A 15,938-nucleotide genomic window follows, 5' to 3' on the forward strand; every position below is an offset into this window, starting at 1 on the left:
AGTCTCCACATCTCACAGTACACCACCAGCAGTCTCCACATCTCACAGTACACCACCAGCAGTCTCCACATCTCACAGTACACCACCAGCAGTCTCCACATCTCACAGTACACCACCAGCAGTCTCCACATCTCACAGTACACCACCAGCAGTCTCCACATCTCACAGTACACCACCAGCAGGCCCCACATCTCACAGTACACCACCAGCAGTCTCCACATCTCACAGTACACCACCAGCAGTCTCCACATCTCACAGTACACCACCAGCAGGGGAGATTGGAGTTAATGCTGCCCACACTCACTTTGGCCCTTTGTGTAGATATTAGTCAAATAGAAATACTTACACAAGTCTGTAGTGTCTGAAGTGATAATATATACTGTGTGCAAATATGTTGTGTTAAAGTAACCCTTTATATGTTTGAAAGGAGAAAACTTCTGTTTTTACACAATCAAACACAACTTGGATTTTAAAACTATGTAGAGGGGTTGTGTTTGCATAACCACAAATATTCTAGCACTGGGTTGATCCTGGCAGAGTGTGTATCTAATTTTAAAGTGGCATATAAATTGCAAGCTTGGACAGCATTACAAAAATCCCCTTATGTATTTATTTTGGCAGTGCATGTGATTATACAGTATCACTCTGTTAAAAAGATATTTTTTTAGGCTTGATTAATGATACTGTAATCGGCACCTACAATTGTAGATGACATGATGACAACACTTACCAAACACTCTACATTTGGGGAGGTGGGACAAATAGGTTCCTGCTAGATACACTCAGTAAAATGACACATTTAACTTCAACTTCACTAGTTTTATGAGTAGAAATACACCAGTCACTGTTCCATTCTCAATATTTCTATTGTGTTCAGAACGTTCAACCAATTGATTTGATGAATGATTGACACGAGGTTCCCCATGTCAGCACAGGACAAGCACCTTGTAATGTCTCCTGTAGATTAGGCAGTGCACTACCCCAGCAAATCACCTGTGAATGAAGATAGCCATCTATTGGTGTTTGCAGATAAAGTCTTAGCTCCTTGGGCCAGATAAGATCTGCCATGCGCTGAGAATGAATCCCTTTATTACATGGCCTCACTTTGACTGATGCAATCAACCCCCAATAAAACAAAGAGCCCCACACAGCCCCCGCCAACCCAATCTCATTTTGCTAATGCCACACAGTGTGCAAACATGCAACGCCCCATGCCGTTATGCAAATTCAATTGGTCCAATTATCATTTGCCAAATGAGAGTAGGAGAGAGGTCTGTCATGGGGCTGGCTTTCATCCACTGAAGCTGTTGTAGAACCTGAGCCTTATTATTCCTTCATTCATTTGACAATTTAAAAAGCGAGAGAACACACTCAACAACATTGATCCCTCCACTGCTTTCATCAACAAAGACACATCACTGGATAGAATTATGCATGAATAAGACGGAGTGACACTTTAGTACACTATAGATATTTAAATTCTAAATATTAAGAACATAAATGTTTAATCACTTTAAATATATATATCCTATACTTGAAGTTACACAGAGGAAAAAAAAAACTACAGCAAAAAAACACAAAGTCAACATAGCACTTCAAGTCTAAACAACATGTACACTAACCACTCATACATAGCGACTGACACACACAATCACACATCAACCTACATTTCATGGCACATACACAAACACACCCTGGCCCACTCAAACAAATACAGTCATCACACAGATTTACACATATTTGCTCTAACAAAAAAAACGTCAAATAATATGACTCTTCTATGACGTATCTTTAAGATATAAAAAGGGCTTTTACTGATGCTGTATAATATCTGAATGCTTCTGAAGCAGGTATGTAAATGAGAAATAATATAATTAAAAGACAACACTTCAGCTTGGCATAATGTGTACTACATTTCAGATATTCCTTGTTCTGTGAAATCAGGATCATGTAGTTAGCCTTCAAGACTTTATGACATCACAATACTGCACACCTTTGGACTGGCATGATGTTGTCCAAAGTCAAGGTGTATGTTTCTGTGCTCTGGAGCAAAGGTCAGTAACAGCCTTCAGAGGCCATAAAACTGTGGAGGTGTGGGCTGCTCTCTCTCTCTCGCTCTCTCCCTCTCTGTGCGCAAATAATCGTAGGTACACTGAGCCTATGGCTTTCTTGTGGTTGTAGTCATTCTAAAATCACTGGCGGTAACTAAACCAAAACCATTTCATTTGTCAGACCACTGCAGTTCCTCTGTCCCAGTAGACTAAGTGGTAGATTGATTCATCACAGTCTGGCAGTTCACAAATCCCCTGCAGTATTAAGTTTGCAACACAATTACGTTGAATATCCAAGTAATGAAGCTAAACGTGCCATTCATTATCCAGTGTGCAGTATGTATAATTCATCTGGTGTCAAGAATCATCCACAAGCCTGCCAGTCTTTATACATGGAGGTGTGTGTGTGGGGAAGGGGGCGTAATGAAGAATGTTAAAGAATGGGTATTGGGGTATGGGGTATTAAAGAATGCAGTGAACCAATGACAGTCTCAATGCTACATATCATTAGCATAAAGCTATGTCAAAATAAGAGCTGTCAAAGGAGAGGCCGGGTGTGGTGGTAAACGTGTAGATCTACATCCAAGGCCATAAAGGAATCTTTTCATGAAAAAAAAAACCATCTAGCTATGTAGTTTTGAGGGAGAGATATGAGTCTTTAGGGGTTTCACTAACGCAGGTGAGAAATTTTATAAACAAATGTTAAGAAATGTTGAAGCTCACAGGAGCAGCGAGAAAGAGAGAAAAAGAGAGAAGGGAGAAGAAGGAGAAAGCGTGTATCTATCACTTCTGCCCCCTCAGTTGAGTGACAGGTCAACACACAGGTCCTGGAGAGGGCAGCCAAATTCTCCTTCATGGGTCCACATGCCCCCAGCAGTGTCAGCCTCTCTGCAGATGCTTACTCACTCGTCCGACTTCAAACAGCGCAAACTCCAAACCGGCATCACCACCATGCCACGCACCCCACGCGCCCTGTCAGCCTCCATCAGCCTGAAATGGAAATGAAGAAGTAAGCTGCTGTTTACCCACTCAATCTTCTCCTCTTTTTTCCTCAGAATATAAATAAACATGTCTTAATCCTGCTGCTAATGAGCGCCGGAGGTGCCCAGGGTGGCACGCCGGAGAAGACAGGGTAGGGGGGTGAGAGGGAGCTTGACAGAGAGGGTGCCCGCCCAACTCCTTGCCTGAAGCATCCAAAATGACAGGAATACATCATGATGTAGTCTTCCACCATCCCAGGCTCCCATTTATGTATACGTTCTCTATGGGTATCTGATGAGAGAGATATAGATTCAATGCATGGGCATGGCCATGGCCATACTATACAATGGACGTTAACCAATGCCTGAGTTGTAAGACCGTGCTGCTGTTACCCATGGACTTGTGAGTGATGCTGAAGTCCATGGCGTCTAAATAAGATGTCATTCATTCAGTTTACCTCAGGCATCTCCGTGACCTCTGACACGTGTAGAAGAGCAGGTGAAGGCGGGGGTGAGGAGATGGGTCCCTCAGCTCCGGTGGAGAACTGGCTGTTGGCCTTCATGTCAGCAGAACATGGAAAAGCGAGTGGATGATTGGAAGAGAAATACACTTTTTGGGGAATCTTTTTCTTTTTTTTTCTCTTACTTTTTAGATTTGTTTATTTCAATTCAAAAACTAAACAGGAAAAGTAAAAAAAAAAAAAACTACTTAATCAGTGAAACAAACAATAAACTAGTGAAAGAAATACCAAACTATTGTCTAAATAGAAAGCTATTAACTCTAAACTCTGATGTTTTTAAAGGCAAGTTGGACATCCCGAAAACACTGCTCTAGATCACCCAGTCCACTCTGTGTTATGTGCTGTTTCATAAACAGTAATTAAAATGGGTACAAGATTTGTTTTACCCCATTTTGTCTGCCCTAACAGTTCAGTCACGTTCAGCTTCAGCTTAAAAAATCAGGTGAATTGTCACCTCATCTGTTGTAAGTCGATTAGATGTCCCCTCAGTCAGCAGTGCTTCACATCAAGCTGGGGAAAGACTGACAGAATCACTCTGTACTAAACTAAGAGAGCTTAATAATAAACTAAGAGCTTAATAAACACCATGAACAGAAGCATTATACAGCTGTCAGTAGTATCAAATATCAACAGCTTCAGGGCAAAAACTTTGGGCGCCGGACTCACATAGTATTCTATAGTAATCCAATCTTATTAATTCTTAATAAATATCTAACATAGCTTCCTTAAAAGAAAACTGCTTTAATTCACAGACACACTTGCTTGACTACATGGTGAACTCTCTCAGAGAGTCTGAGAGATTTGAGATTAAGTGCAGTAGCTACTTAAGACCATGACATGTCAAATGAGATATTGGGTAGGCTTTTGGCACTAAATAACTTAATACAAATATATATCCATAGCATATCCACATAGGATATGCTATGGATATGCTATGGATAAGGCACAGAGCCAGTGAGGGAGAGAACGAGATGGTGGAATGGCAACAGGAAGGGAGAGAAAGCAACACTACATGCCCTTGCCCTGTCACTCCCCAGCAGTACACTGAGTAGAGACACTACATGCCCTTGCCCTGTAACTCCCCAGCAGTACACTGAGTAGAGGGGCCGGTCCTGTTTGTCAAGGTAATGAGGCGAAGGTGAGGTAATTCATGGGGTGCGTGCTCTGTCACCTCAGGGTACCACAAGGGAGGCTCTGGCAGAGGCAATCCAGTGGGAGAGGGGGGTAGGTCTGAACTCCAGCCCAGCCCCCCGACATGAAACTGATTAACGGCCGAGCCCAAAGCAAACAGACCCAGATGGACTGAGAGTAGGTGGAGGGGTGGCTGAGTTGAAGAGGGGATTGAGAACTTGCCCTCCCCCCTCTTCCACTAAAGAAGAGCTTGTGTTGAGAACAAACATGGCAAATGAACTCGTAAACACAACACGTTTCTGCCACCAGTCTGTTAATTGACTTAGGTGCTGGCCCTGGAAGGAACGGACTACCCACTCTCTCAAAGCTACCATGATGGTGGCTGTCTATCTACCCACTCTCTCAAAGCTACCATGATGGTGGCTGTCTATCTACCCACTCTCGAAAAGCTACCATGATGGTGGGTGTCTATCGTTTTGATAATCTGGCAATGCTGACTGAGTGTTAACAAAAAAACATTGACAAGCAACGACTCACAGCTCATCGAGGTTAAACAATTGTGTAACCTACATATTTGACCATGGGTAAACAGTGTACTCACAGACTTGTCCTGGCAGTCTTTGTTCGCATGCTCCCATGTCAGTCAGTTACCCCGCCCTGAGGCATAAAAGCAGGATTAAGAGCATGAGTTCAGAGTGAATCATTACCTGTCTCTCACACTCAGTGAGCCAGTGTGGTGGACTTCGTTGGTCTATTTTCTATGACATCCTGGTTTGAGATTTGCAGTGTGTGTGTGTGTGTGTGTGTGTGTGTGTGTGTGTGTGTGTGTGTGTGTGTTTGTTGTGTGTTTGTTGTGTGTGTGTGTGTATGTGTGTGTGTGTGTGTGTGTGTGTGTGTGTGTGTGTGTGTGTGTTTGTGTGTGTGTGTGTGTGTGTGTGTGTGTGTGTGTGTGTGTGTGTGTGCGCCCAGGACACAAAATATTCACAAAAGCAAAGATACTATCACAACCACTAATTGGCACAACAGGTAGTATTCCTCTGACCAGCCTCACTAAACGTAATTGAAAGGCAAACGTATATTATGTGACACCTCATAATACCATTCAAATCCAATCACATTGTGTGCCCTCTCAATAAACAGAATTTGAATGGTTCACAGATAGGTTCATTAGATATTCTGTATCGTTACATTAGTTTACTTTGTGGGGAGGTCATTACAGAGGGAAGTTTGCTCTACTTAACAAACTCCTAACTCTATTTGTCCCTCCATTACAAAATGACTTGGTTTATTTGTTTGTTATGCACTTATTTAATTAATTTCCACTAATTGGTTTACTCTCTGTTTAATTACAATGACCATTATCAGTTGCAGTCCTAAATGATGAGGTAAGCTGCTGATGTTAGATCCAGTGAGCAGCTGCTTTTAGTTTAAACAATATATAGACCTATGCATGTTCCTTTTTTTAAACAGTCAAGCTTTCATTTGAACGGGGAAAAAGCCATTAGACAGTGACACCACTGCATACCACCTCACATTCTCCATAGCCTCCTTCTCTCTGGCACATACACAGTCCATGCTAATTTGAAAATTAACTTTGGAACAGATGCACTAATTCCATTTCTAGGCTCTCAGAACAGGAATGTAGGGCTGATGTGTAATTCAACCCTCCTTTGGAGAGAGGCTTTAGAGGGTTTGGTGGGGTTGAAAAACAGACTAAGGGAGTTTGGGGGTGAAGGGTTCAACAATTCGACAGTTGGACTCTGTGGCACGGGCCTATCTGTGTGTTAATCAATATGGGGCCAGTAACGGAGATGACCAGTACGAGCCATGCTGATATTTATCTGCTGGTTTTATTACAGGCCTCAGACTGGACACCTGTCTGTCCTTGGCTGGTTCTCCTGAGAAGTAGGACAAAAGATTTGAAATGGTTTCAAAAAATAAATATGTCCTTTTAAAAACAAACATATATGAAAGAAATGACGTCATTGTACAGTATTTTCGTGAGTTACGCAAAAGTAGCAGTTGGCTCATTGGGATGTAACGTTGACATTGAATATTCAGTGGTATGTCAGAAAATCAAAATCTGTGTTTCCCCTTAACATGGACACTGTTGGGGGTGGAGGTAGGTTTGTCAAACTGCCCGTTTTACAAACTGCTGTGCTTGTTCCGAGTACTCAAGTAATTACGCCCCCTGCGTGAGCCCTATGCAGAGGCGCTAAACGAAACATCAGCACCTCAATTAAATAGATAAACACCCCATTCGGCGTGGAAGACAACCCCCTGGTAGTCCTATCAAACGCAAATTAACCTGCAGTAGGCACAGGCTCTACGTAAGAAATGATATATGGTATAAAGTAAAAGTAAATTGTAACCATTTTTAAACGTCATGTTTAATGTTACTGTCAAATATGTAATGTGTAATTGGTTAATAGCTTACGTTATCCCACATAACTCAACAATATTATCGACTCCGATAGAACTGAATCTTACATATTTGGATTTTCGACTTTTGCAAATCTGAGAAAATCTATGATTGAGGTGATATGATGTGTTGCTTGTATAAGCAACTGTTTTTTTTTTTTTTTTTTTTTTAACAAATCTTTGTTTCTGGACAATTTCTGATGATGGACGATTCTGTTATTTAGTTTAACATGTCCCTGGGCAACGCTGACAAAGACCGAAATGGAGTACCTTGAGGAAACTTGATTGACTTGTCCCAATGTTCCGCCCCTGCTGTTCACTGATTAGACCATCCAGAGCGGGGGGTGTGACTCCACGCTTGCTGTATAAATATGCAAAGAGCCCCATCAGTCTCACGGATTTGTATGGGAAGACGCGTAGTTAATACACGCAACAAATGTAGGTAGCGTATTATAGCGGGAGAAGCAGTTAACTTCAAAACTTCCACCCGTTTTCAAAGACAGTTAACAAGTGAACCCCTTTAAAGCGTGAGGCAAGGCAGCTGTTTTCCTGGGTGCCGTGGATTACGCCAAGAACAAGGAGAATAGCCGGTGCTCGGATTCATTCTCATATCCTCAGCCATTTTGACTGCACGCCTGAGGGTTATTTTTCTTCTCCGCTCCTCCTCTGTACGTGTACACGGTTTGCAAATTGGTTGCAACTCCGTGCCAAATAAGTACAGTGAGATGGATTCGCCTTTCAATATCTAATTGGACAGAGTTATACCAAGACAAACGGGCAGACGCGGAGGACTTGAACGCAGTTATTTTGTCAACAGAGGAGAGACCTTATTATCTGGATAAGGATGGCGTGCTACCTGTTGGGAATTTACCTGCTTCTTGCTCTCGGTATTTTGCAAAGCTCGAGTGGCACCACTGCAAAAGAGATTACGTGTCAAGAAATATCTGTACCTTTGTGCAAAGGAATCGGATATAACTACACGTATATGCCAAACCAGTTCAACCATGACACTCAAGACGAAGCGGGCTTGGAGGTCCACCAGTTTTGGCCTCTCGTAGAAATTCAATGTTCTCCGGACCTCAAATTCTTCCTCTGCAGCATGTATACTCCTATTTGCCTAGAGGACTACAAGAAGCCGCTGCCGCCTTGCCGGAGTGTTTGCGAGAGGGCAAGGGCAGGCTGCGCGCCGCTGATGAGACAGTACGGCTTCCCGTGGCCAGACCGCATGAGATGCGACCTGCTACCGGTGCAGGGGACTCCAGACACTCTTTGTATGGACTATAACAGAACTGATTCAACCACTGTTTCTCCAGTACTATCAAAGCCTACCAATTATCCAGGTAAGACATATAATCCTAACAAAAACAATGGCCATGGCCGACCCAGCAAGCCCAAACCCCCGGGATCTCCCTGCGAACCGGGCTGCCAGTGTCGTACACCCATGGTGCCGGTTAATAGCGATCGACATCCGCTTTACAATCGTGTCAAGACTGGACAGACACTGAACTGCGCAATGCCCTGTCACAACCCCTATTTCACCCAAGACGAGAGAACATTCACGGCATTCTGGATTGGACTATGGTCAGTGTTGTGTTTCATATCCACGTTCGCAACAGTAGCCACTTTTTTAATCGACATGGAACGATTTAAGTATCCCGAGAGGCCAATCATATTCCTCTCCGCCTGCTACATGTTTGTCTCCATCGGTTACATTGTTCGACTAATCGCAGGACATGAAAAGGTAGCGTGTAACCGGGAGTATGACGTGGAACACATACATTACGAGACAACTGGCCCTGCGCTTTGCACTGTTGTGTTTCTTTTGATATACTTTTTCGGTATGGCCAGTTCAATCTGGTGGGTGATACTGTCGCTCACTTGGTTCCTGGCGGCCGGCATGAAGTGGGGGAATGAGGCCATTGCAAGTTACTCGCAGTATTTTCACCTGGCTGCCTGGTTAATCCCCAGCATGAAATCCATTGCAGTTTTGGCTCTTAGTTCGGTGGACGGCGACCCAGTAGCAGGGATATGCTACGTGGGCAATCAGAATTTAGACAATCTCAGGGGCTTTGTTTTGGCACCCTTGGTCATTTATTTATTTATTGGCACAATGTTCCTTTTGGCAGGGTTTGTGTCACTATTCAGAATTCGCAGTGTCATCAAACAAGGTGGCACAAAAACAGACAAACTGGAGAAGCTGATGATCCGAATCGGTATCTTTACAGTGCTTTACACTGTACCTGCCACTATTATAGTTGCGTGCTATTTTTATGAGCAGCACAATAGACAGAGTTGGGAAATCAGCCACAATTGTTGTTTGATGGAGCAAGACCTTAAAAAGCCGGACTATGCCGTCTTTATGCTGAAGTACTTCATGTGCCTTTTAGTGGGAATCACGTCTGGCGTGTGGATTTGGTCTGGAAAGACGCTGGAGTCCTGGAGGACTTTTTGTACACGCTGCTGCTGGGGCACCAAAGGAACCAGTGGCTCAATGTACAGCGACGTGAGCACAGGATTAACGTGGAGGTCGGGCACTGCAAGCTCAGTGTCTTGCCCCAAGCAGATGCCATTGTCACAGGTTTAACATAACGGGATGCTAATTGTTGTGGAGATAGCCCATCCGCCTGTCTCTGACATTTTTATTCAAATGAACTATTGTTGGTTTTCCATAAGAACGCAGTTGAGGGACTGTTTTTATAGATGGAGACTACCTGGCATGACCACTACTTAATTCCAATCCACTAACATCCCTGACAGGCTACTATCAGATTATGGTCAACAGAATTGAGAGTAACTCTCTTGCAGCAAACAATTCACAATAGTTTGTACTACAAAAGTCCATAACACAATTTTAAAGTTTTACCAGAATGTCAGGTAGTTCAGAGTTCCTTTCACAACAACTTCAAATATCAAAGATGGTTTCGAAATAAGCCTTAATGTCATAGTGCCCAAATATAATACGGGTTGTTTATGTTTTTAATGGATAAAGTGTATTTATATAATGTACAAATGTGTAAATTATGTACAAAAAGGAGATTTATAAGATATTGTAAATTTGTACAAATGTAGATGTCACTTTGAAAGCCAATATGACCTTTATTTTGTCAATAAAACTATTTCGAAAAATATTGTATCTCTGAATTCTTCTTAAGCCTGCCGACACCTCTCAACCCTGCCACCCCACCACCCCCAAACCAGTAGGCTATTCAGTTGTAATAATGAGTACTGTGCGGTTCCTTGCGGTCACCGTGTTGAGGATGCTTGCAAAGGATGCTTTTGTGATGCTCTCTAAAAAGAAACCCTTTTAGCTATCCGACGCGTAATTAAAGGCAGCGAGCTTGCGTTGGAGAATCTCCATAATTGTTGAACTCTTAACGTGCTTGCCTAGTGGCTTGCTACTTAATTTACTAAAAGAGGGCCAAATGAATGGAGTTTTAAATGCAGCGAACGGGCTCTTTTCATCTGCGGAAACTTTGATCTTTCTTTTCGAGCTAAGAATAAAGGTGACATGTAGATAAAAACGTTTTTCGTGCATTTACGATTTTTTTTTTCTAATGTTCAAATCGTAACCGTTGTGCTTTGATGGACGTTGCTGAATTTATAGTTTGGGGCCCCTCACCTCGTGTTAGAAACTAAGAATTTTGGGAACATTGCATCAATGTCTTTTCAGCATCAGTTGTCTTATATGAATGATAGATCTACGGGTTTAGACAAAACTGAATGGTGTTCCACAGGTGGTCTTCTCCCATTATTCCTGCAGAACTGCTGTGATTTATTATCATTAAAAAAAAAAAACTTAATTAGAACATGTTGGCGAGGTAACATTCTCACACATATTCCCTCTGTTGTAGTATTTCACTGTATTGTTTTATCACGGTCAATAATAAGTAGGCTACTTTATTTATACTACTAAAAAAAAGTACTATTAGTTATTTTATTTTATAGCCAGGTACAGTAATACGCAAGTGTTGATTATATATTTATATTAATGATATGTTCAAGTAATATTGGTTAATGTATGCATTGAAAGTTTTGCGGCGTAAGAATGACCATGTGTTTCTGCTGTTTTAGATATATACGCATCAAGGCACACCTTCACCCCTGTGCTCGTGCTTGCAACTGTAAACTTTAACACGTTTACTTCACAATTACTAGTGCTTGATCCTGTGGACATTGGGATACAACTGTCTAGAACTAAGCTGGTCTAAGAACTAAGGGAAACGAGAACACGGTATACAGCATAATCCCTAAATAGTTAAAAGGATAAACGTCGATTGAAAATTGACAATGAATAATCTGCAACATTTTGTAATTGTCAGCATGAATTGGTCGCCTTATGTAACAGTAATCTCCAAAGCATGGCACGTTGCCTACAGGGTGCCAGGTCGAAATGGCTTCGGATTGAATATTGTGAAAAGTATCCGTTTTAATGCGTTGGACGAACGAAGTGTCTAGTGATTCTCGGTCTGGGAAAAAAAGTTTAAATCATATTTATTCCACGTTGTAAGTGTTCAGAAACCATTGTTACAATCTGGTGTATTTTTACATTTGTGATCAGAAGTCGGGGCATTTACAATTGTTTGAAAACTACCTAAAATTCATATTATTGCATTATTAGGCCTACATGTCAAAACACACCACGTAACAACAAATGTTTGAAAAGACCTTGCAGCTCACTTGTAGCTCTTGAGATAGACCAGAATCATCCTGAAATCGCCCCGTTTGCTGTCACAGGTGGGTAAATGGACTTTGGTTGGACCGGACCATCATTTAAAAAATACGCAAACACTGCCCTCTAGTGGTAGGAGTCCATATTACACACCTTTCTTAGCCCGCTCAGAACATAGAGCGCTCCTATGTGAAGAGAACCACTCATATGAGTCTTTCCTGGTCTTCTGACAGCTCTCCAGGAATGGTCATTCTGGGGCATATTCTTACCTCTGATGTGTTGTCATTATTTAATTTAATAAACCAGAATAGTCCCCTGCAGTGCCGATCAGACTACTTTGCCTTTCAAAGGCCCTTGCCTGTGGACCTATGAGAAAACGATATAGTTTGATCTGACTTGTACACCCACTGCTACACATATTAGTTAAACATTTTCTTACGTTTTCTGTTTATTTATTTGATTGTGCGATTTAATTGTTTTTTACTGCCTGTTATTCTCTTGGTTTTCTTTCTGTTTAAACCATCTGAAAAGCATTTTGATTTTGTTCTTTTGAATTTTGAAAACAATCCTATTGGATAAAGTGTGTAATTTCATCCCAAACGTCAACATCACCTTGTCTGTCTGTTCTTCTGGATAGTATTCTACATTTTTATGAACACCCTATTTTCCCAGTTTCATTGACATTTAAGCAGTAAATTGCCAAGGGTTAAAAAAAGTAAGTGTAACAACTTACAACGTATAGCTTGTCTGCAGTAATGGAAGTAAATTAAGCCTTGAAAGTTGATGCAAACAATTCCTACAGGTGTTCCAACTTGTTGATTACTTCCAAACCCTCTGTCTGTATAAAACAGTGTTAGAACAGACTGAGTTACAACAACCTCTGAAGCCTTATTTGGGCAATATTCCCTGCAGGAAGTAGTATATTGCCATCATAATGGCAATAAAAAAGGCAATTAACAAAGGAAGACAGACAGAGCATTCTAACTCTTAAAATGTATGTAGTGAAATTGCAAAGAAAGACAAATTGTTAGTGAGAAGAGTTTCCTACACTTTTGTCACAACAGGAAGTCAAAAGAAAAGTTTCCAAGAGTCTACAATTCTTGTGGCAGGTGGTTCACAGGACAACAGCTTCAAACACAGCTTAACAGTGATGGTAACAACATCTCAGTTTCAACTGTGAAGAGAAGATCACGAATGGCGTGCATTTTCTAGACTTAAAAATATTTGCTATCAGATATGCAAACGGGGTGTGTGAAACAGAACAATTCCATTATTTATTATTTTATATCCAATCATGTTTTGTACAGTGTACAGTGACACATTAAACTGCATAACGCTCAATAAAAACTGGTCAAAATGGAGTAAAACCTTTTGACCAGTAGTGTACATATTTATCTAAGAAGAAAGTCCTTTTGGTATTACCCATCCAGGAATGTTTACAGTATCTCCTGACCCAAATGTGAACAGATTTGTGTTGGTGTAATAGAGGATCAGCTTGACATGCAAGAAGCATCAAAAAGTAAGGACTGATCTCAGACTGTTCTCCAGTTGCCAGGCACTTCGGCTGAAATGGCCACAGTACTCATGACATCACTGTAGACATTCCAGTTCTGTACACAAAGTTCCTTCAATAAGAACATTTGGGAAGAAAGTCTTTCTACAGCTACACAAGAAAGGTCATGGCTAGAAAGTTCTGTGTGTTAATTGAAGATACAACATGTCGTTTTTGTTCTCAATGATGAAAAATCACTTTGTGACTTGGCTTTTAGTTACAGGTGTTTTATTTTGGCTCTGTCTATCACACATGAGGAATAGAATGCAGCAGAACAAAAGCAAAATTGTATTTTACGTTTAGTTACGAGTTTCTGGCTGTCTAAAAGCATTTTTGGTATTTGATGACATACTGCACCTTCAAAGAGAAAAGTAAAGTATACAGGCTACTAAAGTATGTATAACTAACCAAATAACATAGACCATTCACAAAGCCACCTTTTTCAAAAACACAAAAACTTAATTGAAACTACAATGAACAATGTCACACAAACTACAATGAAATAGAATAGAAGGTCAAGTCTGCTTTCCCCCCTTGATTCGCACTGTGAAACTAAAACTAAACGGAAAGACTAATTAAAAATAGAAACTAATGAACTCTTTCTAATGTATTGTATGGGAGAATTTCCTGACAGAAGTACAACTATAAAACACACCTGTCTCAGAAGGCCTCTGCTACAACACTCAGCAGTCTCAGCATTATTAGTAAGGGATAATGTTAAGTCTGGCAGTCATTATCGAAAAATAAATCCTGACGGGATGAGCAGGACCCTGATGCTCAACATTATTATTTGAAACAACTCTATAATGTGATCGATCTATATGATCCTTTGAGGGACGTGTTGCAAAATGTACCCATATAAAGAGTATGGCAAGATACAGATATGCACCAGATTATGAGACATGAGACAAATAGCCACTTAAACTGGACACTTTAAATCGGCATATGGCACTTATTTATTAACTTGCAAATATATGCTTTTTGCGATCCACAATTTAGGAAGTGGGTTTTATTTATTTTGAAATTACTCTCAGAGCATATATACGCAAATATAGATAATAACTTGAATTTAATCATATTCGAACGCTAGGCCTAAAATGTATGAACTGAATGAAGGGCAGAATAACAGAATGTGTCAGTAGGCTAGTTAATTTATCTTTCTATGAGATAACCATTAGCTGTATATCCAGCTATGTTGTGAACGTCAAGCGAATGTCTAATACCAAGCTTACTTCACGCAGTCGTTAAAAAAAATCACAACCGGATGCAATTAAGCAGTGGCAGTGGTTGAGACAGACTCTGCATAACCTTAGATCATTATCAGGGGGAGAGACGAATTGGAAAGGAGTTGCAATTTAACCCAAGGCTTATTTGGTGTAATTAAATGCAGTCATTTGCTGATTTTGTGTTTATTTCTTAAATCACGGAATCACCCCCAAAAAAACGATTGTAGGCACCCAGTGCAACTTTATATAAACATTCAATGAAAAATAAACATTCAATTTCTAGTCTTTTTTACACGTAGTAAGTTTCAATAACTCCATACCATTACATATTGACATTCAAGGAGCAAAGATGAGACGTCGTTGTGTGTTGAGAACTGATAGAAAATCGTAAACAACAACAATCGCCGGTGGGGAGAGGCCATTTTTCCATTGACTGGAATCCTGCTTTATTTATTGTGGGCACCAATAAATAAAGAAAATGGCGGTGATTGTTGTTGTTATCGATTTTCTATCAGTTCTCACCACACAACGACGTCTCATCTTTGCTCCTTGAATGTCGATATTTAATGGTATGGAGTTATTGAAACTTACTAAGTGTAAAAAAGACTAGAAATTGAATGTTTATTTTTAAGCCTTGAAAGTTGCACTGGGTGCCTTTAAAAGGATAGGCTTCTTTGTCCACTAGAGTGTGGTATAATGTGAAATCCTACCCCATATGTAAATGTGCTGTTGTTGTGTGTTTGTTTACATTAATATTGGTATTATATAATGTTATAACTGATGACACATTTCATAAGGTGCAGAATGATGGTGTGGACTTGAGCAATCTCAAAAAACAGCAATGTGAAAGGTATGAATGTAGAAAAAACTTTTCTACAGACTTTGCTTTGTCATATAAACTCTTTGACGAAATTCTAATTTGTGGTGATAAGCGACAGTGATTTGCTTCTTTTGAGTTGTGGTCTAATGTACCTATGGAGCATCACACATTGAGCCTATAGCACAGTGTCTCTCTTAAATATCACATGATTTATTAAACAGATATAGTATTATTAAAACTCAAACTCACAAGTTGAACTTTATCTCCTGACAAAAAAATAAAAGATCAACCACTCTCTGCTAGATAGAACCTTGACAACATTAAGGGAAAAGAGGCTGATAAGGACCCTTGAAACAGAACAAGCAAAACTTCAATAACAATAATGATTTTCTGTAAAGAACTGTACAAAATGAAGCTAGATTTGATTGAGTCTTTTTCTGACTCGATGAAGATGAAGACCAAGCTTTACATGTAAATTGTACAAACGAATTAATAGATAAGATGAGAACATTGGAAGAGATGTACCCCTGCATGTTCAGACCACTTCATTTTATCCCGTTGCTGTGA

The 15,938-nt window shown here is 40.6% G+C and overlaps 1 protein-coding gene across 1 annotated transcript; it reads left to right on the forward strand.

Moving 5' to 3' along the window:
• Positions 1-7,529: 7,529 nt before the first annotated feature.
• fzd8a (frizzled class receptor 8a) lies at positions 7,530-10,062 on the forward strand. Its single transcript, XM_080855646.1, has one exon. The coding sequence runs from the start codon at positions 7,949-7,951 to the stop codon at positions 9,686-9,688; it is 1,740 nt and encodes a 579-aa protein (XP_080711772.1). The 5' UTR covers positions 7,530-7,948; the 3' UTR covers positions 9,689-10,062.
• Positions 10,063-15,938: the final 5,876 nt, after the last annotated feature.

The sequence above is a fragment of the Sprattus sprattus genome (genome assembly GCF_963457725.1).
Source record: "Sprattus sprattus genome assembly, chromosome: 17".
NCBI lineage: Eukaryota > Metazoa > Chordata > Actinopteri > Clupeiformes > Clupeidae > Sprattus > Sprattus sprattus.

What these genes read in the sequence shown, in the direction of transcription:
- fzd8a (XM_080855646.1), top strand. Translation starts at nt 7,949, where the DNA reads ATGGCGTGCTACCTGTTGGGAATTTACCTGCTTCTTGCTCTCGGTATT.